This window comes from Tursiops truncatus, chromosome 9, assembly GCF_011762595.2.
Source record: "Tursiops truncatus isolate mTurTru1 chromosome 9, mTurTru1.mat.Y, whole genome shotgun sequence".
Lineage (NCBI taxonomy): Eukaryota > Metazoa > Chordata > Mammalia > Artiodactyla > Delphinidae > Tursiops > Tursiops truncatus.
In genome coordinates this window covers 7,275,279-7,297,536 of record NC_047042.1, presented here as the reverse complement: position 1 = coordinate 7,297,536, position 22,258 = coordinate 7,275,279, and the positions used below count along the sequence as shown (strand labels likewise).

At 54.1% G+C, this 22,258-nt stretch overlaps 1 protein-coding gene and 1 long non-coding RNA gene across 10 annotated transcripts in view; one reads left to right on the top strand and one right to left on the bottom strand.

The window, feature by feature from the left end:
* TNS3 (tensin 3) overlaps positions 1–22,258 on the bottom strand; it is a 227,821-nt gene that overhangs the window by 187,029 nt on the left and 18,534 nt on the right. For 3 of the 9 annotated variants that reach the window (XM_073809495.1, XM_073809498.1, XM_073809496.1), the window contains exon 1: positions 3,818–4,024. The exons of the other annotated variants lie outside the window; for them this stretch is intronic. In XM_073809495.1, the coding sequence (XP_073665596.1) occupies positions 3,818–3,895 (78 nt within the window). In that variant the 5' untranslated portion in view covers positions 3,896–4,024. Of the gene's footprint in view, positions 1–3,817; positions 4,025–22,258 lie in introns of those variants that run through there. 9 annotated transcript variants of the gene reach the window in all.
* On the top strand, positions 3,979–8,718 carry LOC109550574 (uncharacterized). The gene is made up of 2 exons (XR_002177117.2): positions 3,979–4,110; positions 5,767–8,718. It is a non-coding gene; the product is annotated as an uncharacterized lncRNA (long non-coding RNA).

Sequence of the window (22,258 nt, the reverse complement as noted above, 5' to 3'; positions counted from 1 at the left end):
TCTTTAATCACTGATGACATCACTGTTTATGGAGAAAACGCTGATGAAATCTATGAAAAAGCTCCAGAACTAACAAGTGAGTTTAGCAAAGATGAAGGATACAAGATCAATGAATGTACAAGCTGATTGTATTTCTACATACCAGCAATAAACATCCAGAAATTGAAATTCGAAAAATATTACCATTTATATTAGTATGAAAAATATGAAATACTTAGGGATAAATCTAACAAGACTGCAAAAGACCTCTAAACTAAAAACTACAAAACACTGTGGAAAGAAATTAAAGAAGATATAAATAGATGGAGAGATACACCATGTTCATGGGTCAGAAGACTCAATGTAATTAAGACACAATTCTTCCCATAGAATCTATAGATTCAACAAAATCTCAATCAAAATCCCAGAAGGTTCTTTTTTTATAATTGGCAAACTGATTCTAAAATTCATATTTAAATGCAAAGCACTTAAAACTCCCAAAACAACTTTGAAGACTGCACATATTTAAGTGTACAATGTGATGTTTTCTATATTTTGAAAATGTGTCTTTAGTACAAAAACATTAAAGAGTTTCAAAGAAAGTATGTTCTTGGGATTCTACATAACTAATAAACATGAGGTACCGAATGAACACCTTGAATCCTAATTTTCAACAAAGCAAACGCTCCTCTGATACTGAAAAAAGGAAAAGCAAATACGCAGCACACAGACCACAACCCCGTATTCCTTGACCAACGGCTGACAAGGAGAACCCCATGTGCAACTACTAATGGACTGGAATTGGCAGAGAACCCTTTCCGACATGCCATTCCAACTTTAAAGCATGCTTTGCCCATCCCCAAACTTTCCCCTGCTATTCAAATTGTCTAGAATGCTGGTAACTTCTAGTTTTCTATTGTGACCATTTCTAGTCCCACCCTGCCCCAAGTCCTTCCTGACCACTTCAAGTCCCTCAGCAATCCTACAGCAGTCTCATCACTCAATCACATATCCCCTGGTGTCGATCTTGTCAAGCCTGTCAAAGGAGGCAAAGTGTCCTGCCCCAAGCAGCAGTCTTCTCGCCGGTTCTGCCACCTGCAGTACGAGCTCTATGACCCAGGGCAAGTCATACCTCTCTTCAAGGGAAAGGATACCGCCCCCTCCTACCTATTAACCAAGCTACTGTAAATAGTCAAATGCTACGGCAGGTACCAGTTATGAACGCTGGCCGTCTATGGGAATCACTTGGGCAGAGTTTTTAAAACAGCGGTGCCTAAGCTCCACCCCAGACCAATTAAAACAGATTATCTGGAGGTGGGACCAGACGACAAATTTTTTCAAATCTCCTCCAGGGATTCTGAGCTGCAGCTGGGACTGAGAGCCTCCACGACATAATGGACCACACTATAAGAAGCTATTCCTCCTACGTGGTAAGGCACTGTTATTACGTGCTTGTTCACATGTCTGTTTCTGGTTTTCTCAAGAGACGGTATACTGTTTGATAGCAGGGCTCTTGTACTCCATGCCTACAAAAGAGGGACGAAGGTACCGCTATCATGAAGTTCATGACACTGGCAGGGCCCCTCTGCACTGTAACCACTGTTCAACAAACGGGGCACCAGCATGCAAGATCAAGACCACACAGCCAACAGATAAGGGATATGGGCTCAGACCCAGTCTCCACCCGGGTCTCAGGCTCAGACAGGAGTCGGCATTCAGGTAGCTGACAAACACAGCCCTCTATCGTGATCCCGCAGCTGGTACATACTCGCCCCCTCCCTCATATTTCAGTTATTTGTTTACACGCCTTCTCTCCTGTGTCATTTCCTAGAGGCAGGACACCAGGCGCTTATCCATGTGTCTTATGAGGCCCCTGCACAGTGCCTGGCAGACAGTGAACCACGGACCCTCAATTAATATTTGTTGACTGAATGAACTGGCCGTATTCTGTGGGCCAGCGGGGTAGACTGTGACCTTTTATTCCTTGCAAATACCTTTATTATAACGAGGGAGAAAGAGGCACTGTGTTCCTGTGATAGTCTTGCGGGCTGGGCGACAGCTAGAAGCCTGGAGGAAGGAAACAGCAGAGGTGCTGTAGGGAGGCCGAAGCCATTTCAATGGCTGGATGGCGGAGGAATTCATTTCAGATAGTGTAATAACATCTGCTCACGCTTCATCTGTACATAACATCTCCATTGTGAAGTGAGCCTAGACAGGATTAGACTGCCTTTGTTTTCACCTGATACTGTGCTTTCATTTCTCCCAAAGAGGCGGGGCCAGTGAGTGCAGGGGGGAGGGGGGAGACGGGGAGGGGGGAGGGGGAGGGGGAGGGGGAGGCCAAAATGCTGCAGCATTTAGCAGGCTCAGTTCAGGAATCTAAATTGCATTTAATTGTTAGGAGCAGGCAGTTGGAAGGGTAGAGAGCAAGGCTGCGGGTTCCACAAGGACTCCCTGAGGGGTTCGGGGTAATTAGTGCCGGTCTTGATTGTGAGGTCTCTTTTTAGAAAGAAAAATCTCTGCAGAATTGAGCGAGTTTAAGTGCTCCACAGCAGCGCAGAAGGGTAACCTTCTGCTCTGCGAGAATGCAAAACCTCACAGACCTCTCTGCTAGGTTCTCTGGGCTAATGTTCCGGAAGCAACAGTTACCCACACAAAGGCTAAATTAGCACAATCCAGCTATATTTTCCTTCCAGGAAAGAGGATTTAGGTGTGGGTTTTCATACCTGGAAGCTTTCAGTAGCATTCTGGGGGGGGGGGGGGGGGGGGGGGGCAGATACTGAGCAAAAAACACCAAGCAACTTGACTCTGAAGTTAAACGCGAAAAAAACTTCCTGCATAGGCAGAGTGGACCTCAAACCTCTGGGGTGTTCCTGCCCAGAGATGTTTCCACCCACCAGCAGCCACAGGACCCAGGGTACAGGGACACCCTCTGCATACCACACACTGTCCCTAAGCTTCCCAGCAATAGTGTTTGTTAAACTAAAAACAGAATGCAGCACAACTCAAAGTGATGTGAAGTAGCTGACATTTTGACAAACTCTCACTCCTCAGAACCTTACATAAATTTCCGGGAAGACGAATGCAATAAATGCCTAATTATTAGACTCAGAGAAAGGACTGCTGAACCTAGTAAGGAGCCGCCTCCCGGCATCTGCTCTGTTTAATTCAAACGCCATGGAGGACCGTCCCAGGACCAGGTATCGTTACATGGCTCTGGTTAACTTACATTTCTGCAACAATGCTAGTGCACCCTCACATACCCATAGAGCTAAGCACCCTCTTCCTTTACAAGAAACACAGGCTACGAAGCGAGTCCGCGAAATTGCCAATGTCCTACTTCCATTCCAGGAAAGGAGTCCAAGGAAGTGTGTTCAAGAGGGAGTTGAATCAGAAAATTAAGCCAGAACTGTCCCCCACCCCATGTGGGCTCACCAGGGCGCCGCCGGCCTCCCACCAGGCAAAGCCCTGCTCTCCCTCTCTCTTCCTTTCCTGCGCAAGTAACACGCGCATACACGGGCACACGTGGGGGGACACGCGCGCGGAAGTGCACACGCGCGCACAAACAAGGACACACGCGCACTCGCGGACACATGAGCACGCGCAGAGACAAGGGCACAGGAGTGAACGAACGTGCACGCGCAAACAAGAGTGCACGGGCACCCGTACACACTTGCACGTCGGCACTCAGACTGGGGTACGCGGGCACACACAAGCACACGCGCACACCAACCCAAAAGTGCCCCCACCCCGTCCCAGCGCCCGGCGCGCCCGCGTCGCCGCTCCCAGCACCCTGACCCTTGCTCCAGCGCCCCTCCCCCGTCTCGGGGCTCCCACTCACCTGGCGCCGGTGCCGGCGCACCCGCGCCCCGCGCGCGCACCCTCCAGGCGGCCCGGGTGTCAGGGCGCGCAGCCGCATGGCCGCCCTGGCCCGCGGAGAGCCGGGCCGGGCGAGGAAGGCAGAGGCAGGCGCGGACACCTCTCCGGCGGCGGTGCCAGGCAGGTATGCCTCCTGAGCCCCTGCGCCTCGGCGTCAGGAAAAGTTCGACCCCGTGAGCCCCGGAAAGAAGCGGCCGCCAACTCCAAGTCCACTCTGCCGTCAGAAGTCAGATGCCGGGAACAAAAGCCAGAAGAGTGAGCGCACGGTCCCCCGGCGCCCCTCCATCTGACACGAATTAGCCCTCCCTCCCCCACCCCAGACGCAGCTCCAGAGAGGAGGCAAAAGGCTTCTCAGCCAAACCCGGGAAAAGTGGAGAAGAAACGCCTCCTAGGGCAGGGCTGGGGGGCAAACCTTCCATTGCCCTCCGTCGCCCTCCGCCCTCCCACTGGATTTACCCCCGCCTCTGGCTGGAGTACAGCTTGACTAGGATTTCAGACCTCTCCAAGAATGCAGGCCCTGGGGCTTAAAATCAAAACCCGCAGGCTCTTTGCCTTCGGGGATTTTAAAATCTTGTATACTGTCCAGTAAACCTGCATCTGTAAGGGTCAGTATCACTGGTAATCTACACTGCTAGCAAACAGTGGCTTTGGAGTGCAAAGAAGGAAAACTCTCATGCAGAAAGGCCTCTTTCCAATTTGCTACTTCAACTAAGGAAAGCAAGCATTAGCAGCCTTGCCAAAGAGGGTTGAGAACCAGGTAGAGGTCCCAGCAAGCTCAAAGTGAACGGTTATGGCGCCTTGCACACCTGGGGTCTGGGATCCACCGCACCCCTCCGTCCCCTTCCCATCCAGAGTGCCATCCAGCTCCCAGCAAAGCACAACCCGTTTTCCTCTCTGGGTCTGTGATTTTAGAAGGAAATGAAAAGCCTGTTCTTAATGTTTTTTTAAGGAGATGGAGGTGACTGGGATGGTGGGGTCCAGGTGTCACACGAAGAGGTAGTCAGACACCTGGAAAGTGGAAGGGTCACTTCGCCTGAAGGACAGCCCAGAGGGGTGGGTGGGCATGATCCACAGACAGAATGGCCCTGTTTCGATGCCTGTCAGACCCCACAGGACTGACTTGTCTTGGGCTGGGGTCGTGGAGCAGTGGATCTAAGCTTTCCACCATGGAAAGCTCTGGGAACCCACTCCTGGGAAAGGCTCCCTTGATCGTGGACATGTTCGGCTGGGGCCACGTCCTCCCTCCCGTGGGGTCCTGTAGAGGAGGTCCATGCACAGCAGCACATGGCCTCGGGAGCTGAATGGCCTCAGCCATAGCGGAACTGTGTGCCCTAGTGGCTTGGCCGGCCTCCACGCCCAGCCCAGGGTGCGATCCTAATGACCTGTGTTGGTGTAACACTTCAGATCTTCAACTCCGCTTGCAACTCCAAATGTCTTAGCTTCGGAGAGCAGTCTGGGTGGGCTAGACCTGGGCCTTTATGGTTAACACATGTGCGAATTCCAGCCATCAATTCAAAGGCCAGCATTAACCTCTCAGGTTCTGGCACTGAATACCCATCTTTCCATTTCTGGGGTGGAATAGCAAAGCTGCTCTTCAACTTTCAAACACATACACACACACACACACACACACACACACACACACACACACACACACACACGAAACAACAGGAACACACCATTCTGATTCCTTGCCTGGCAGCCACCCATTCATTCTCATTTCCCTCCATCCTTCAGATAAGATGATTATTCATCTGTCTCTATAGTCATTTGTTCGTTTGTTCATTAATTCATTTTCTAGATTCATTCATTATTATTCACTTTTTCTACAGAGTAGTTGAACTTTAGTTTTTGCAAACATCTCCCAGTGCTATTTCTTCATAGGTATCCCTCACCCCCATGTGACTGCAGGATCCCTAGGAACGCACATCTGTATCAGCTTCATCTGAGTCCCCAACATCTAACACAAGATGGAGCCCAGAGCCGTGTCTGCAAGCTGAGCTAGAAGCACATGATTCTGCTGTCGGGGGCGCGCGATGCAAACACTTCTTCCAGACGTCAGCTGGATCCATCACCAGTCTCACCCATGGAACCAGCAGAAGGAACCTGAATCCCAGCAAAGAACAGGTAACTCCCAGAATGATAAAGCTCCGTGAACTCGAGGACCGGGCTCCACACTCTATGGGGCCCCTGGAAATGATGGTCCTGAGCACCAGAGCTCCCAGGCCCGTGGCTGGCAGATTGGAAGACAAACAGGTGTTTCCACAGGGGACATCCGAATCTCCTCTCACTTGATCAAAAGGTACATCGTTCAGAAGATTCCCACACTTTATTACTAATAACCCGTCAGATGCATGCGACCACACCTCACAGATAATGACAACAAAGTGGGAACCAGGGACCAGAGACAGTCGTCGGGCTACAGCCCAGACCACCCCAGCCCAAGCGAACTTCCCCAAATACAAAACTGGGACCCCTGTCGGACGCCCCGCTTTGCCAGCCGGCCCCCTCTCTAGCCCCCTAACCTCCACCCTCCTGCACCAGCCGGCCCCACCCACCCCCAGGCTTCTCCTGCTCTGCGTCCCTCAGAGGCAAGCTGAAGTGTGAGGGTTTGAGGCCAGCTCAGCCTAGGGACCCCAGGGGACCCCAGGAACCAGGGCAGGTACGGAGCCAGCTACTCTGGCCTCTCCGGACTCACCCACTGCTGTGCTGCCAGCCTGGCCTGCCCCTGGTAAGACGGCGGTCCTCCCTGATTCTCGCGGGCCGGACCGCCTGCCTCTGCCTTGCGGCTGCACCGAGTCCCCAGCGACAAAGGAGGTTCTTTGTGCTCAGGACGGACTTCAGGGGGCCCGGGTCCAGACTGTGCGGGCAAAGCTACAACGCCAGGCCTCGGGGCTGCATCACCAACCCGGGCTGGGAACCCAGACTGGACTGGGGACAGAAGCCCTGCAGTGAGACCGACCCTAACACGGGATGCGAGGCTGGCCCATCCAGGACCCCGGGGTTCTCGTCCGACTGAGCGGAGGGAGGGCTGCTGCCACAGGGCCTCTCGCTCACACACTCACCCAGCCATCCCGGAACGCTGACGAGCAGCCTGTGTGTGCCTGACGTCACGGGGACTCCGGTGACGAACGACTGCAGAAATATCTGCATGTGGCGTTATGAGGGGGCACTGAGCCACTCATGGGACTTTCGGGAAAACAGGCGACGGGTGGGCTGAGACCTGGAGGAGAAGTGGACAGGAAAAGAGCCGGGGGACCAAGCACTGTGCATAAGGCAGGGTGTTTGCATGAACTGAAGCACAGTGTGCGTTCGGGGCGTGGACCCCAGGCAGGCGGGCAGAGGCCGCATCCTAAGGGCGGGCATGGGGTGAGCTCGGTCCCGGAAGGAGTGGAGAGGAAGGGGACCCTCAGTGCAAGCCAGGGCCTGACCCCGAGGGCAGCGGGAATCTCTAGCGGTGAGCGGGAAGGAACCACGTGAACACCCTGTGTCCTGGGGACCACCTGGTGGTGAAGGGGTTTACTAACACGGAAAGGAAGAAAATGACAGTGATTGCTGTGTTGGGGGACTGGAATCGGATGCTGGTGTAACTCGTGGTTTCAATGTAGAGACACAGATACTTACAGAAATCAAAACTGATGCAAATGTGCACACGCACATGCACACACACCCATGCACAAGCATGCACCCATATACACACACGCATATATACACTCCCCAGCTCTGTCCGTGGTGGGTGGCCCGAAGCGGCCCCCAACAGTAGTGGTTACATCCAGCACCCACGTCCCGGTTTTAAAGTACTGTTTCCCAGTAAAAGAAATCAGGGCTCCTTGGAGACATGGCTGGTTTCAGATCTGAGCCAGGGATACTACAAATGAACCTGCAATGTTTTTTTTGTTTGTTTTTGCCAGAGGGTAAAGGAATGCTCCCAGAATGACGGGGCTGCATCACCAGGGGACTGGAGTGGGCTTGCAGACATTGCCCCTGGCCAAACTTGGGACAGCTTGAACATCGAAATAAATAGTGATAATATTGATTATAACCCATTCAATTAAATAGGAATTCATGAGTCCTACTGATAGAAATAAATAGCTAAATGAACACACTGTGGGTCTGATGAGACATAGATGCCTGCATGGTGTCAAGGCACCTCCTGACCTGGAGGGACGAGGGCAGGAGAGGGTGGCAGGAGACAGGTGGAGGGGGCGGGGTACGGAGATCGTGGAGGTTTTTAGCCTCTACTCATTATGGGAACTCACAGAGGAGAGCCATGAGCCACCATTCTGCCCCGTCACTCTTTGGAGAAGATTCACATAGCCTCAAAGCATTGTCCCTTATTTGTTATAAAAGGGAAAACAGCAAGTCTGCGACAGAGCCGGCTGGCCATGCCAGCCTGAGCGACCGTGGCCTTCGATGGGACACACCCACCATGAGAGCACGGCTCTACCGTCGGTGCTCCTGCAGAGGCACAGCCTGACCCTGATCTTGACCAGGTATCACCAGATCCGAGCGAGGGACACAGGGGCCAAAATCTGGGGTCCCTGGGAGCTGAGTGTGGAGGGTCCATCTGCTGGCTAGATACACCCTCATTCCCAGCCCCAGAGTCTGCAGTGGGGGTCACCAAACACTCCGGGCAAATGACTCCTGTCTTCACCCCTCCATCCCCATCACACAGAAGATCCGCCACGGGCCGGTCACACCCATCCATGGCTCTGTGACTCCAAGTGCCAAGGTGTTTCCAAGAACCACCTAAAGCACTTTCAAAAGCACTTTGCTTCTGGTAACAAAAAAGACTCTTGCTTGAGCTTTTTTTAATGCAATCCTTTTTTTAAAAAAATAAATTTATTTATTTTTTTGTTTTGATTTCTGGCTGTGTTGGGTCTTCGTTGCTGCGCGCGGGCTTTCTCTAGCTGCAGCGAGCGGGGGCTACTCTTCGTTGCGGTGCGCAGGCTTCTAATTGTCGTGGCTTCTCTTGTTGGGGAGCACGGGCTCTAGGGCGCGTGGGCTTCAGTAGTTGTGACGTGTGGGCTCAGTAGTTGTGGCTCACGGGTTCTAGAGCGCAGGTTCAGTAGTTGTGGCGCACGGGCTTAGTTGCTCCGCGGCATGTGGGATCTTCCCACACCTGGGATGGGACCCGTGTCCCCTGCATCAGCAGGCGGATTCTTAACCCCTGCGCCACCAGGGAAGCCCTCTTGCTTGAGTTTAAGGAGCTTCTGATACCAGTAAGCTGTCGCCAGCTCTCATCTGCAGAAAACTCCATGCTTCGCTTTCTCTCCTGGTCGGAAGGCAGGGACACCAGTCATGCTGGCCCTGGAGGCCCAGGGATCATCTCTAGAGGCCGGCCTCGCACGTGGGCCCCGCACAAGCACAGCCCTTGGGCGAATCCTAACTCTCAAGACCATCCGCCTCCACCCCTCCCCGCTCAGCCGGCCCCTGCTCCATCCCACACCCGGGAGGGCAACAGGACACAGTGGGCCTCGAAGGCACTGGTCGCATTTCAGTACTTCCTGACGACACCCAGGAGCCCCATGAGTCCATCTCACTGATGGCAGTAGGGCCTGTTCCTCAGACGATGAGGGAGCGCAGGATGGGGCACAGGACACAGGGGAAACCAAGTCCCCAGGGGATCCAGGGATGTGGGGTGAGGGGGCAGAAGACTGCAGAGCCAGCGAGCAGAGGCACATCACCTAACCCGGGGACATCCTTGGGGCAAGAGTCAGGTTAAAGGTGCCACATGTTGGGAGCTGGATCGGCGAGGACAGTCCAGAGGACACAGGACTGTAGGGCTGTGTTCCCACTCCAGGTTTTGTCCCCCACACCCCTCTGTGTCTCACCAAAGTCATAGTAAATCAACCTCAATGAACCTGTACCATGAGTCCCCTGACCTCACGGGAGGTCATCTTGTCCAGCCAATTAAGCCAAAATGTCTTAGTTGGCTACAGAATTCAAGGCGACTCCCAGCCTGAGCTCACAAGCCCCTCCCCTCAAGGGGAGTCCTGCGGCGGCGACAACGGCGGCCCCGTGGGGTGGGCGCACCACCCAGGGACCCAGATCCTCGGGTGCGTCAAGTGCGGCTCTTCACGGGCACGTCTCGTGGCTCCCTTTCAGGACAAGGGGACCTCCTCGGCGTACCGCTTTGGGCCGACGCTAAGAAAGTGAGAACTGGTTCGCATTTCCCCTCCACTCTCCCCTTTCACGCGTTTCCTTCCCTCGCCTGCAAAAAGCACAGAAAACGTGCTTCCTCTACAAAAATCAGCCTCCGGTATGTGCTTTTCCCCCCTTTCCTGCTCAAAAACAACAACTGTTTCATTAAAGAACAGGCAGAGAAGAGCAAAAGAAAGGGATGGATGAAAAGGCTGGCGCCTCCCCCCACCCCCGGCGGTTATGTCCCCCTGTCCCAGCCATTCCTCCTCTGTCTCCTTGTCACCCCTAGAGAGAAGGAAGGGGCTAGGGAGACACGGCTGCTTCCTGGCGGGGCGGCAGAGGCATCCTAGCTGCCTCACCTGCCCTGTGGAGGGAGACAAGGGTGCGGCAGTGAGGATAAGGGCAGGGTCTGTGGAGACACCAGCAAACCACGGGGGCCCTGGCTGTGTGCGCTCCTGCCCGAGCGGACACCAAGGCCTCGTACTCAAACCTAAGAGAGGAAAGCGAACCCCGCGCACCATGTTCCTGCCTCTGCCCTCACAGGCACGGAGGACATCCTCCCATCCTCCCACCTCAACACGGACAGGCTCCCCCTGCTCTGGGGGAAAATATCTGCAGGAAGGGGCAGGGGATTGAAATAATAAATATCAGACTAGTGCATTAAGTCGAGTTTTCTCTCTGCACGCCGAGAGGACCCCACCGGGAGGGAACTCTAAGGCTGGAGGGCCCTCTGCCCTCCGCCAGCGATTCTGGTCTCTTACACCAGAATCTCACACGCGGAGACCTGCCCAGGGTCGCAGAGCTGAAGACCCCGAGCCCCCAGGCCCCAGTCCCCACGTCCATTCTCAGACCTCTGTGGTTTCTGACAGTGTCCCGGACCTAGCGGGGGCCCCATCCTAGCCTAGCTAACCTCAGGAAATGGGCCAGTAGAAAACTGGTAGGTGGCCTTCGTTTAGTACTGAGGGGAGATGAGCGTTGAGGACAACCAGAGCTTCCTCCTCACTCGCCACCAGGCATCTCTGCACCATCCCTTGACCCCAAGTGCAAAGAGACCCCCCAGAATAAGCTCCTAAGCAAGACCTTGAGACCCACAACTTTAAGACGCATTCTGCTGCTTTCAGCACAGAACACCAGAAGTGGAGAGAGAACGTGCAAGTCCGAAGAGAACAGACATGGCTCACCTGGCCTTTTAAATTCCTCCCAGTATAGACAGACCTTGTTTTGATTGTACTTCGAAGCTACTGCATTTTTCACACATTGAAGGTTCATGGCAACCCTGCGTCGTAGGTGATGGTCAGCATTTTTTAGCAATAAAGTATTTTTAATTAAGGTATGTCCATTGTTTTTTAGACATAACACTACTGCACACTTAATAGACAAGAGTATAGCGTAAACGTAACTTTTATACTCACGGGGAAACCAAAAACTTCATGTGACTCACTTCATTGTGATATTCGCTTTATGGCCATGGTCTGGAGCCAAACCCGCAATATCTCTGAGGTGTGCCAGTACAATCAAATTGAAATGCTTCAGAGTGGGTTTCCCCTAACAGAGGAAAATCTAGGTCATGGTCAGGTCTGGTGATGGGCCGCAAAATGCCAGCAGTGCAACAGACAATCTCCACTTCCCACCCCCTCCAGAAACGCCGGTTCTGCGGGGGTATCATCCCCATCTGTCGGCGACCAGCAGAGGCTCTGGGAAGTTTAGCCTGGTGAGCAGAGCCAGCCTCCCATGGGTGGTCCCAAACCCAAGCCATTTCCCCAGGCGGGGTGTGAGGATGGAGGGGCCACACCTGGCCTGTCCTTCTGCTAGAACACAGCAGCCGGGCAGCCCTCCTGTCCACTTGGCCCCAGCACATCCTCCCCCGGTGTGCCAGGGAGCTGGCTCCTACGAGGAGGGTATGGTTGGAAAGGAGACACCGACAGAGCGCCCTCTGAGTCACCAAGCCTCATCTCTGGATTAACCCCAGCCTTTTCCTTCCTCCATAGGTCTCCTGCGGACCAAAAAGTCCCCAGTATTCCCTGGCTTTGACCAAACCTGGCTAGACCACATCTGGAACTCTGGGGAGGGACTCTGCCCATAAAAGCGCTATGCTGCCTCCTCCGAGATGGGCTGGACCGAGGTGGGCTGGAGAAACGGCCGCAGAGAGCACCTCGGGGCACCCTGGACCCGTTCTACTCCTTGCTGTGTGTCTGCGAGTTTATTAGTCACCACTCTGGGCCTCTATTTCTTCATCTGCTAACGAGAATGATAAACTCACGACTGACCTCAAACAGTTCTGTGAGTTTCCCTCCAGATGATGCCCAGAGAGGCTTTGGTACGGTGCCCACTAAATATTCCTTCTTCCCCTGCTAAGAGGGGTCCCTGCACAGCCAGAAGAGTTTGGGGGACTAAGTTGAGAGGCCCCAAATAGACAATGGGAAGATAGCATCACAGTTTCTGAGAAAGTTGGGCTGTTTCCATCCATATGAACAAGTTTTGACTATTCCTGAAGTTGAAAAAAAGCAGACCTTGTTTCTGTTTATTATTGTCACTGTGAACCGGTGTTTGTATTCCCGGGCCGGGGTGAGGCAGGCAGGGTTGGGTCCCATCTTGCTCTGGGGAAGCCAGGACTTTAGGGTGACTCCCCGGTAGCTGGGTCACCCTCAAACTCGGTAAGGCCATGACGAAGCTGGGAACACACCTGGCCCAATCAACGTGTTCTCAAAGAGAGCGAATAACTAAATTCTCTGATCTGAATCCTGGCCAAGCAAGTTCCCCAGCCTAGTGTGATGCTCTTGACTTGAAGTAATCTCTACTTCACCCAAATCATGCCCCAAGATGCTCCGGCATGTGGAAAGCACGTTTCCAGTAAATAACGCTGCTCGCTGCAACTCAGAAAAAAGAAACAGCAAAACCTCCATACATGCCCAGAGAGCAGGAAGCACCCACCCCACACGAGGGGCAGAGCCTCAGCCACTCGCCTAACCAGCGCCTTGGTCTCCTGCTGGCTCCCAACCCCAAGAACAACAGCCCCGTATCAGCCACTCTCCAACAGCCCGCGATGGGCCGGGTGGTGGGTTAGCTGGTGATTTCTTTGTCAGTTCCCAAATTTGCTGAAACGTCAGTCAGGTTGCATTTATAATCTTTAAAACTTAGGGTTAATACAACTTTTATAACTTATAATTTTAAAAAGTTAACGCTTATAAGTTTAAAAATATATCCGTAGCACAGTACTGACAATCCTCTTAATTCTCCTTTTTTTTTTCTTTTAAGTTATTCCAGTTCCAGTCCCACCTGACCACTGGGGCTTCTCATCTGGTGTCTAAACTAGCAGCAGACACCTGTCCGTCGAGGTCAGACAGACAAGGGACACTGCCTGGGCCCTGTCCCATGGCCAGCTTTCTCTGGGCGTCCCTAGGCCCTGCACCCACTCACAGCAAACTACACATGTCCTCCCGGGAGCCAGGCTGTACGGGACACACATTCCTGGCGGAATGAATGACTGTAAATCAATAAAGACAGACGCCAGGTTTTAAGGCAACGGTCACTGGAGGCCACACCCTGTGCTCACAGCTGGGCTAGGCCTTGGAACCTGTGGCCTCATATCTGCTGCCCTTTGATTTCTGAGTAGCTGACGGACAATGACTCACAGCGCCCACGCACCCAACCTTCCATTCATTCCCCACAGTTCACTGCGTGGGAGGGACAGAGTTGATAAAGCCCGCTAGAAGGAGATGGTACCAGTGATGAGAAGGCGAGGGTCGGGGCACTGGGTGCCAGGCTCAAGGTCAGACTTGACTCTGGAGAAAATGAGGAGTCAGAAGTTGACAAGCAAAGGGGTAGGAGGGGGCAGAGGGTGGGGATGGGAGGGGGCAGACCTCCCGTGAAACGGGCCAGCAGAGAGGGGAAAGGTGTTTCAACCAGGACCCTGCTGGTGCAGCAGGAAAAATGGAGGCTGATTCCGAGGGGGTCACAACCACCGAAGCTGGGCTGGGAATTAAGGGGGAAAGATCCAGTTTGGTGGAGACGATGAGGGGTCTGCGTAGGGCCGGGACCTTCAGAGGTCATCAGCACTCACTGGGGGACTGCAGCTTCAGATCTTAGATGTCTGCAGTCTCGGGTGGGATGGGTGCGGATGGGCCCCCGTAAGCACGGGTGCAGGGCTCCGCTCACTAGCTCTCCGATCTCCTCTATTACGAGTATGGGGTCTCAGGGCCCACCTTCTGTTCAATCGGCTGGCCAGGTCCACTGCGCACCCACTGTGCATGAGCTTGGGAAGGCCAAGGCCAGGGACGCAAGCCAAGGTCACTGCCTGCAAGGAGCGCTCAGCGTGGCCTCGGGAAACCTCCCTAAGTGGGTGCTGCCGTCCACCGCCCTCCACAGTCGGCTCCCAGCGGTGCTTCGTTGCCCCGTGCACACCAGCACGCGGAGCCTGGTGCTCCCGGCAAATCAAATGCAGAAGAACGTCTTGACCCTTTGCCCAGCTCGCAGGAGGTACACCTGGAGGACGGCAGGCGCCCGCACCGTGAGGCCCTCCGAGCAGCCTTGACTCTCGCTCCCCCGCGGTCAAGCCTCACCAGCGTTTTCCTCCCTGTGCTGACTCCCCAGCAGACACAAGAGGCTGCCTGACGCCCATCTTTAAAGATGGCCCTCCTGGGGCCCGCATCTCGGCCCATTTCCTAATCCCCTTCCAGGGAAACTCCTTCAAGGGTTGGCTGGAGTCCATGCCCACTACCCAGGGTCCATGCCCAGGGTCGACAGCCAGACTTCCCTCCCCATCCACCCAAACTGCCCCCCAGCCCCCACCTAGCTCGCGACACCCAGCCACCGACGCTGCTCTTCACCTGCCCCAGCTCTCAGCTCACCTGGCTGCTTCCCACCCGCCACACTTCCCTCTCCTGGAGTCCATGCCCCCGTGTCCTGGGTACCTTCTCTCTCTTGGGGCCTGCCCTCATCTCCCTTGGAGAGCTCTTGTCCCCTGGGCACCTCTACATGTCCTGGGCTCTCCTCTGTGCACGCTCCCCCCGCAGCTGTCCCCTCCAACCCACCCTATCGTCGCTGATGGCATCCCACCTCCCCTCCAGGCCTTCTCTCCCGACCTGCTGAGTCCCGGGCATCGCTAGCTCCACACCTCCACCGGGCCGTCCCCTCAGCATCATTAACCTCAGCCCTCCAAGTCAGAACTCTGGGTTTTCTCCGCACAAGGACCACACAACCAACGTGTCAGCAAGCCCTACAAAACAAACCCCCAAAAGACCTTGCCCTGGTCTCCATCCCCACCACCCCAGTCCCCCCATCAGCAAGCTGACTGGCTCTCTGCGTCCACAGGCCCTGCCTTAAATAGGAATCAGGACTGGACAAAGCTCCAGCACAGGCCACTCCCAAGCTTCCACAAGGACACCTTTAACCAAAAAAACCCCAAACTTCTGACCCTGGGCCCACAGACCATTTTTGCCAACCCCTGCCCACCTTGGACCTGTTCAACTCCCCTGCTCTTTTCCCACCTGCTGGGCTAGCTGCTGCCTCAGGACATTTGTACATGCTGTTCCCACCACCTGCAACTCGTGTGGCTTACTCTTCTCTTCCTTCAAATTTTTGCCAAAACGTTACCCTCTCCGAGAGGCCTTACACAACACCTGAGGACACAGCCCTCCCACCTCGGCCCATACTCGCTCCCCCTATGCTGTCTTGTTCTCCTTCAGTGTCCTTATGGCTACCTAACTTCCTGTCCCGGGGGGCAATGTGGATAGGTTTACTGCCTGTCCATCCAAGAGGGCAGGGACCCGCGTGCCTGGCTGGCACAGGGTTCCCTATGCCTGGAACAGCGCTAAGTACCAGCTGAGCGATGAATGAATGACTGAATGAATGGTGCTCCTGAGGGCCCTCAGCAGGCCCCTCCCTGACCCCTTCAGGGCTCCCCACCTCTCAGAGCCCAGTCGCTGCGTGTGGCTCCTCCCGGCAGAGGGCGCCCACCCCGCGCCTGGTCTCCTCTCTCGCCTCCTGCCTTCCACCCGGAGGCCCTTCATCCCAAACACCCACACGCGTCTCCCTGCGGGGTCCTCTCAAGGTGACGTGGGTGACGTCCGCTGGCCCCCGCCCATTAAGTGCGTACAGCGCCCCGCGCTCGCCGCCGCTCCAAGCATGTCACGCGTCACCGTGGGAAGGCCCGCACCTATTTACTGCATGAATGGGCAACGGAGGCCGGAAACGGGATCAGGGACGCCGCCAGGGCTCCCGCCCAGCAGCGCCCGCAGGACAGCTCGGCGCACTGCCCTTTGCAAAGTGAAGCACGTAGGGCAAGTCGGCGGCAGCCAGACCACAGGGGTCCTGTCCCAAAGCAGGAGAAGCACAAGACATGCTTAGGCAGCGACTCCACCACCACAGCGCATGCAAACAGAAATCTCCGTTTCTTCGTGTAAAACAAGCACATGGCGGGCGATTCCACGTCCAGGAACGCATTCTAAGTCACTGAGCACACAAGTAGATCGATTTAGTTGGAAGGCCCTTCATCACAGAAGTATGCACAGCAGGAAAAACCGGACGCAGTTTAATATCCAACAAAGTGCCTAAGGCAACTGATGGCACTAACAGGCCGAGGAATCTGTAATAGTACACCGTCAGAAAAAACAGCAATCAGATGCGTGTTCATTGACGTGGAAATAAATACCCAGGATAAATTAACAGAGGTACAAAAGAATGCAAGTTTCTCAGTTTTGATCGTTCCCGCCGGTCTTGCCCCGCTCCCAAGGCATCTCGCCACTGCAAAGGACAGCTGGCTCTGGGGTGACGGAGATCATCGTCCAGGTTCATTCCCAGCCCAGGAGTGTGAACTTACTTCGCAAAGCGGCCTCCAGGTGAACCCCAGGAGCACCCCCGAGGCCCCTGGCCCCCGAAGGAGGCCTCTCTTTGCAGTCCCCCACTGCTCTTTCTTGACAGAGGAGCAGGGCCCCCTGTCACCCAGCAGACAGACAAACCCAGGGCCCAAGCCTGGGCGCCGCTGGGTCCTCCCCACGTGCACATTCCCCTCAAGACCCCGGCCATGTGTCCAAGTGCTGGCGCTGGATGCCAGCAATAGAGCATGAACACAAAAAGGTCCCGGGCTTCCCTGGTGGCGCAGTGGTTGAGAGTCCGCCTGCCGATGCAGGGGACACAGGTTCGTGCCCCGGTCCGGGAAGATCCCACATGCCGCGGAGCGGCTGGGCCCGCGAGCCATGGCCGCTGAGCCTGCGCGTCCGGAGCCTGTGCTCCGCAGCGGGAGAGGCCACAACAGTAAGAGCCCAGCGTACCGCAAAAAAAAAAAAAAAAAAAAAAAAAACCCTGACAACTTGTAGAGCACTCTGGAATTTTTTTCATCCTAGTTCATTTTTTTTAAGCACTGAGTGATTTCCCTAGCCACGAATAATTGGAGAGATGTCGGAGGCATTTGGAAATATGCGGAATCTTTTTTCTTTCAATCATCACCACAAGGGGGGCAGCCACTAACTCGCACTGAGAGCAGGTAGGGATGCTGTGCAATTCCTAGTGCAAACCCTCCAACAAGAATTATCCCACCACTGCAACGAAGACCCAGCGCGACCAAATAAATAAAATAACTAAAAAAAAAAAGAATTATCCCACCAAATGCAATGAAGCATGCCCTGAGGGGTGCCCTCACACGGTTCAAAAGCATGTATCATGGAATTTTCCAGAAAGTCTACAAACTGGAAGGATGCCCTATTTCAGGAGGGCCGGGTAGGAGGTGGGCGGTAAGCAGGTCCCCAGGACCTCTGCTGTCTGCCTGCCTGTCTGTCTGTCAGTCCTGAGCCTCGGGACCACTCCCACCGCCATCAACGAGGCCGCAGCACGTTCTCCCCCTACAGACAGGGCAATGCTTCCCGTGAGCAAGAGGAAAGAAGCGCTTCCAATTTCAGAGCCCTGTGCAGGTTCTCAACATAAAGGGGGAAAGGAAATTTGCTATCCTGATGGTAGCAAGTTGCAGCAAGCCCAGGGCACGCGAGATCAAAGATTCTGGGTCACCTCCAGGTAATCCCCACCAGGAATGCTTCCTCTGCTCACAGTTTTCTTTTCTTTTCTCAGCCTAAGGCAAAATGCAAAGCTCCCTTCTGTGCCCCTCCTTTCAGCTGACTTGGTACTCTTCAGAGCCTCACGTGCTCACCAGACGCTCCCACCTTCCTCACAAGTGTCCATCAGCCCAGATTTCAGGAGCCCGACCAGGCGCACTTCTCACTATAGCTACATAGTATGGGGGGCAGGAAGGGGCACCAGGTTTTCATTGCACGGACACGGGGTTGAGGCCCACCTTTGCCTTCACTTGCTTGCAAAATTCAATTGTGTTTCCTCCCTAGAAAAACTGGGACAGAATCACCCCAGCCCCACTCAGCAGGCATAGGACAGGCAGGTGACCGGTACAGAGGTGCTAGCCTCACTCATGGTCCCAACCATCTCCATCCCTCAGTGCCCGCTTGGGGGTCCCCTGTGGGGTGTCCCTCTGTGCACACCCAGCGGGAAAACCTAGCTCTGCCACCAGACTGAGCCTCCTTACAGGGCAGGAGGGGGCTTTGCAGGACCTCTGGGAGCCAGTCCGTGGACCAGGGCGTGAGAAAACCAGCTAAAACCTCCTAGAGCCCCAAACCACGTCAGGACATACAGATGTCCTGCCAGCTAGGAGGCGGCACAAAGAAGCTGACCTTCCCTTTGTAACCACCGTGACCCACCCAGCAAGAGAAGAGAGCCTTGCTGCTCTCCGGGCCTCGAGGCCTCCATCAAGGTCAAGGGCATGACCCCTGACCCACCCTCAACACCGCACCACATGGACTCTGAAGGCTGCTCCCCGCCCCGTCTATCTCTGCCCACCCCCTACCCCCTCCGCCCATGCCAAGACCCACTCCATCCAGCCGTCTTCAACAAGAGAGAACAGGGCTGCAGAGTAGATGGCTGAAAAAGGACTTAAGAGAGAGGCACGCGCAGTGTGGGACCTCGTTAGGACCCCGATTCGAACACACCTACTGGAAAAGTCATTTTGAAGCAATCAGGGAAATCTGAATACAGTACAGCAACTGGGTGGCGATGCCAAAGAATTACCGTCACCATAATATAAGCAAAGTGCCTGGGACTTCCAGAGCGCACACACCTAAGCGTGCAGGTGAAAAGTCACGTTGGCTGCAACATCACCAAGATTATCATCACAGGGACAGGAGGTCGGGGAGCAAGTACAGCAAAACCTTGGTAAATGTTGAACCTGGCTGTTGGGTTTTATGATTATACTCCTTCTACTTTGGGAAATGTTTGAAAACGTTCACAATAAAATATTTTTTAAAAGGAAGGAAGCCGTAACACACACAAGGACAGCACTCAGCCTCAGGTTTGCACAGAGCTCAAGCTCAGGCCCCCTTCCTATAGCTCCCTTCCTATAGCATCACGATAACTCTGTGGGGTTTCGGGTGTTAGTAAGGACAACTACTAATAGTGACAGCTGCCCCATTTTACAGCTGGGGAAACTGAGGCTCGGGTTGGCAAGGAGGGGAGAAAACAGAGCCAATGCCCTCGCTAAAGCAGAGGGGACCAGGATGAAGAGGGGCCTGACAGCAGGTGCCTAACAGCCTGGACCCCGCGCCCGAGACAGGTCCTTCACATCAACACGAGACTTCATGTTTGGGGAGGGTGGGGGCGGTCGTGATTATCTGATGAACCTCCAAGCCCCTGAAAGCCACAGCCCACACACACACCTTCACATTCCCTTTGAAGGGTCTCCCAACACCAAGGCCAGCCATGGCCCAACCCGGGCCTTGTCGCATCCCCGAGTACTGCACCAGCTGGCCTGGGGCCTCCCGTCCCGCATCCCAGCCCTCGGCTTTCCTGAGTTGCCCCGCCCAGCACCCCGCAGGCTCCCGCCACGAACTCCTGGCATGTGCGCACCTGGGCCTCCCCGTGTGATTTCTCCGAACCATCATACCACCTCCAGGAGGAAACAGGCAAAGAGAAGTCAGCTCCTTGGCCAGGATGGGGACGTGCCGGACTGGGTGGGCAGCCTCTCTGCCAGGGAGCTGGCCGGGCCTGCCTGACCCAGGGGCCTGCACACCAGGGTCCGTAGCCTCTTGCTCCCCAGCTCGCCCAGCACCCGACCGGAGCCCGAGGCGCAGGCAGAGTTCTGTCCGTGCTGGCGACCAGAGGACAATCTCACCTCCTCTCCCCTTGACTGGCCACCGAAATAAACAAATAGGAAGCGGAGTGAAGGCAGACTGTAGGCCAACTTTAAAATTTCCTTGGCGATGGTCGATCCCAGCAGCAGGATCCACGAAGGAACTGCTCAGAAGAGCGAGGAGTCTCAAAACCAAAATTCCCAAGAACATGTGAGATCTCACCTCCTCTCACCTCCCCGGCAAGGGAGCAACAGTAAGGACCTGAGAAATTTAAATAACACCCACGATGACTGAATAACTACAACAAATGTTCACCGTCCCCCCAGAGTCCAGGCCCCTAAGTCCAAGGGTGCCTTGGGAACACTTCCTTGTCCCTGAGAGGACGGCTACTGACTTGGCCTCTACCCCCTGGCCCTCTTATTCTAACTCGCTAGCTGGAGAGGGGGTGCAGCCCGAGTCCAACCCACAGACGGGGACCCCGGGCCCACATGGCAGCACCCTCTCTGCCCCAGGGTCAAGAGGGCGCCAAAGCCAGGAGGACATCTGGGCATCCCTGGACCCACGCTGCCGGATGGAGTTATCACAAAGCCACATAGGTCGTTTTCCAATTTCTCGTAGCCACGTTTTGAAAAGAAACAGGTGATAGCAATTTTTAATGATCTATTTTATTGAACCCAATATATCCAAACGGTTATTATTTCACCATGCAATCAACATGAAAATTATTCAGGTTACCTTTTTTACCTTTTTTTTTGTACCGTCTTCAAAATCTTGTGTGCGTATCACGCTCTCAGCACATCTCAGTTTGGACACTAAATTTTCAAGTTCAAGTGAAATGTAGGCCTAGCAAAACAATAAAGTTGTGTTCAGTGGGAAGATATCAGTACCCTGCTACAGCTTTTTGAATGTAAATGACTTAAAATTAACAAGGAATTTGGAATTCCCTTCCCCGGTCACACCGGCCACACTTCACGCACATGGCCGTCATCAACGTGCTGGACGGGCAGCCCTGGGCTCCTGAGAGCACATCCTCAGCGGAAACTGTTCACTCATCATTTTCAGAGGAAGATGAAGCAAAACGCAAAGGAGGCAGCACAAATGCTCTCTGCGAGGATCTGCTAAATTAGCAGTGTTGAGGCAGTTGCTATCCAGTCACTGGAAGCATGGGTCCCCCACGGTGCCTCCAGGGGAAGCCAGCGGGGGCAAACACAGCTTGTCAGGCACAGAGGGGACCGGAATAGATCTGAATGTCTTTTTGGCCCTGCAGAACCCTAGAGTTCATTCTCCTGTAGCTCAAGGGCAATATTCTAGCCTTTTATCTTTGTATCTAAGTTGTACACCCAGAGCAGCATGCTCATATTCCTTGGAATGTTCCTCTTGCAGACCCGCATTTCGTCACAATGCCCTTGGCCACCACTGAGGTTGTTAAAGAGACTTGTACTCTACTTCTCTACCATGTTGGTTGTAGGATGTGACTGACAACACTGCAGGGACCCTACAGAGGCATTCCCTCAAGATTCGGTCTCAGGGCTTCCCTGGTGGCGCAGTGGTTGAGAGTCCGCCTGCCGATGCAGGGGACACGGGTTCGTGCCCCAGTCCGGGAAGATCGCACATGCCGCGGAGCAGCTAGGCCCGTGAGCCACGGCCGCTGAGCCTGCGCATCCGGAGCCTGTGCTCCGCAACGGGAGAGGCCGCAGCAATGAGAGGCCCGCGTACCGCAAAAAAAAAAAAAAAAAAAAAAAAAGTTCGGTCTCAGAAACATCTCTGCTCTTTGGAATAACTTGTTTCTGATTCTGTTGTCTGTTTTTCTTGAATTCATTATTTTTGTCCTATAGACATTATGAAGCAATTGAAAACAACTGTTTCCCTTATCGAACTGGCTGCCAGGTAGCTCACAGCTAAATCATTGTGGTAACCAGGATATTTGGTATACCCACTGGATGCTGACCTTCCACAGGCCTCACAGGCTTCTCAGATCTGTTTTTTCTCTCTTTCTCTCTGTATTGCTTTCTGAATACTTAATCCTGATAGACAGATAGATAGATAGATAGATAGATAGATAGATATACTTCCGCATGCTTTTCAAATCATTTTGGAAATTTTAAAATTCTGTGGGTTTAGAACATGGATTTGGAGGT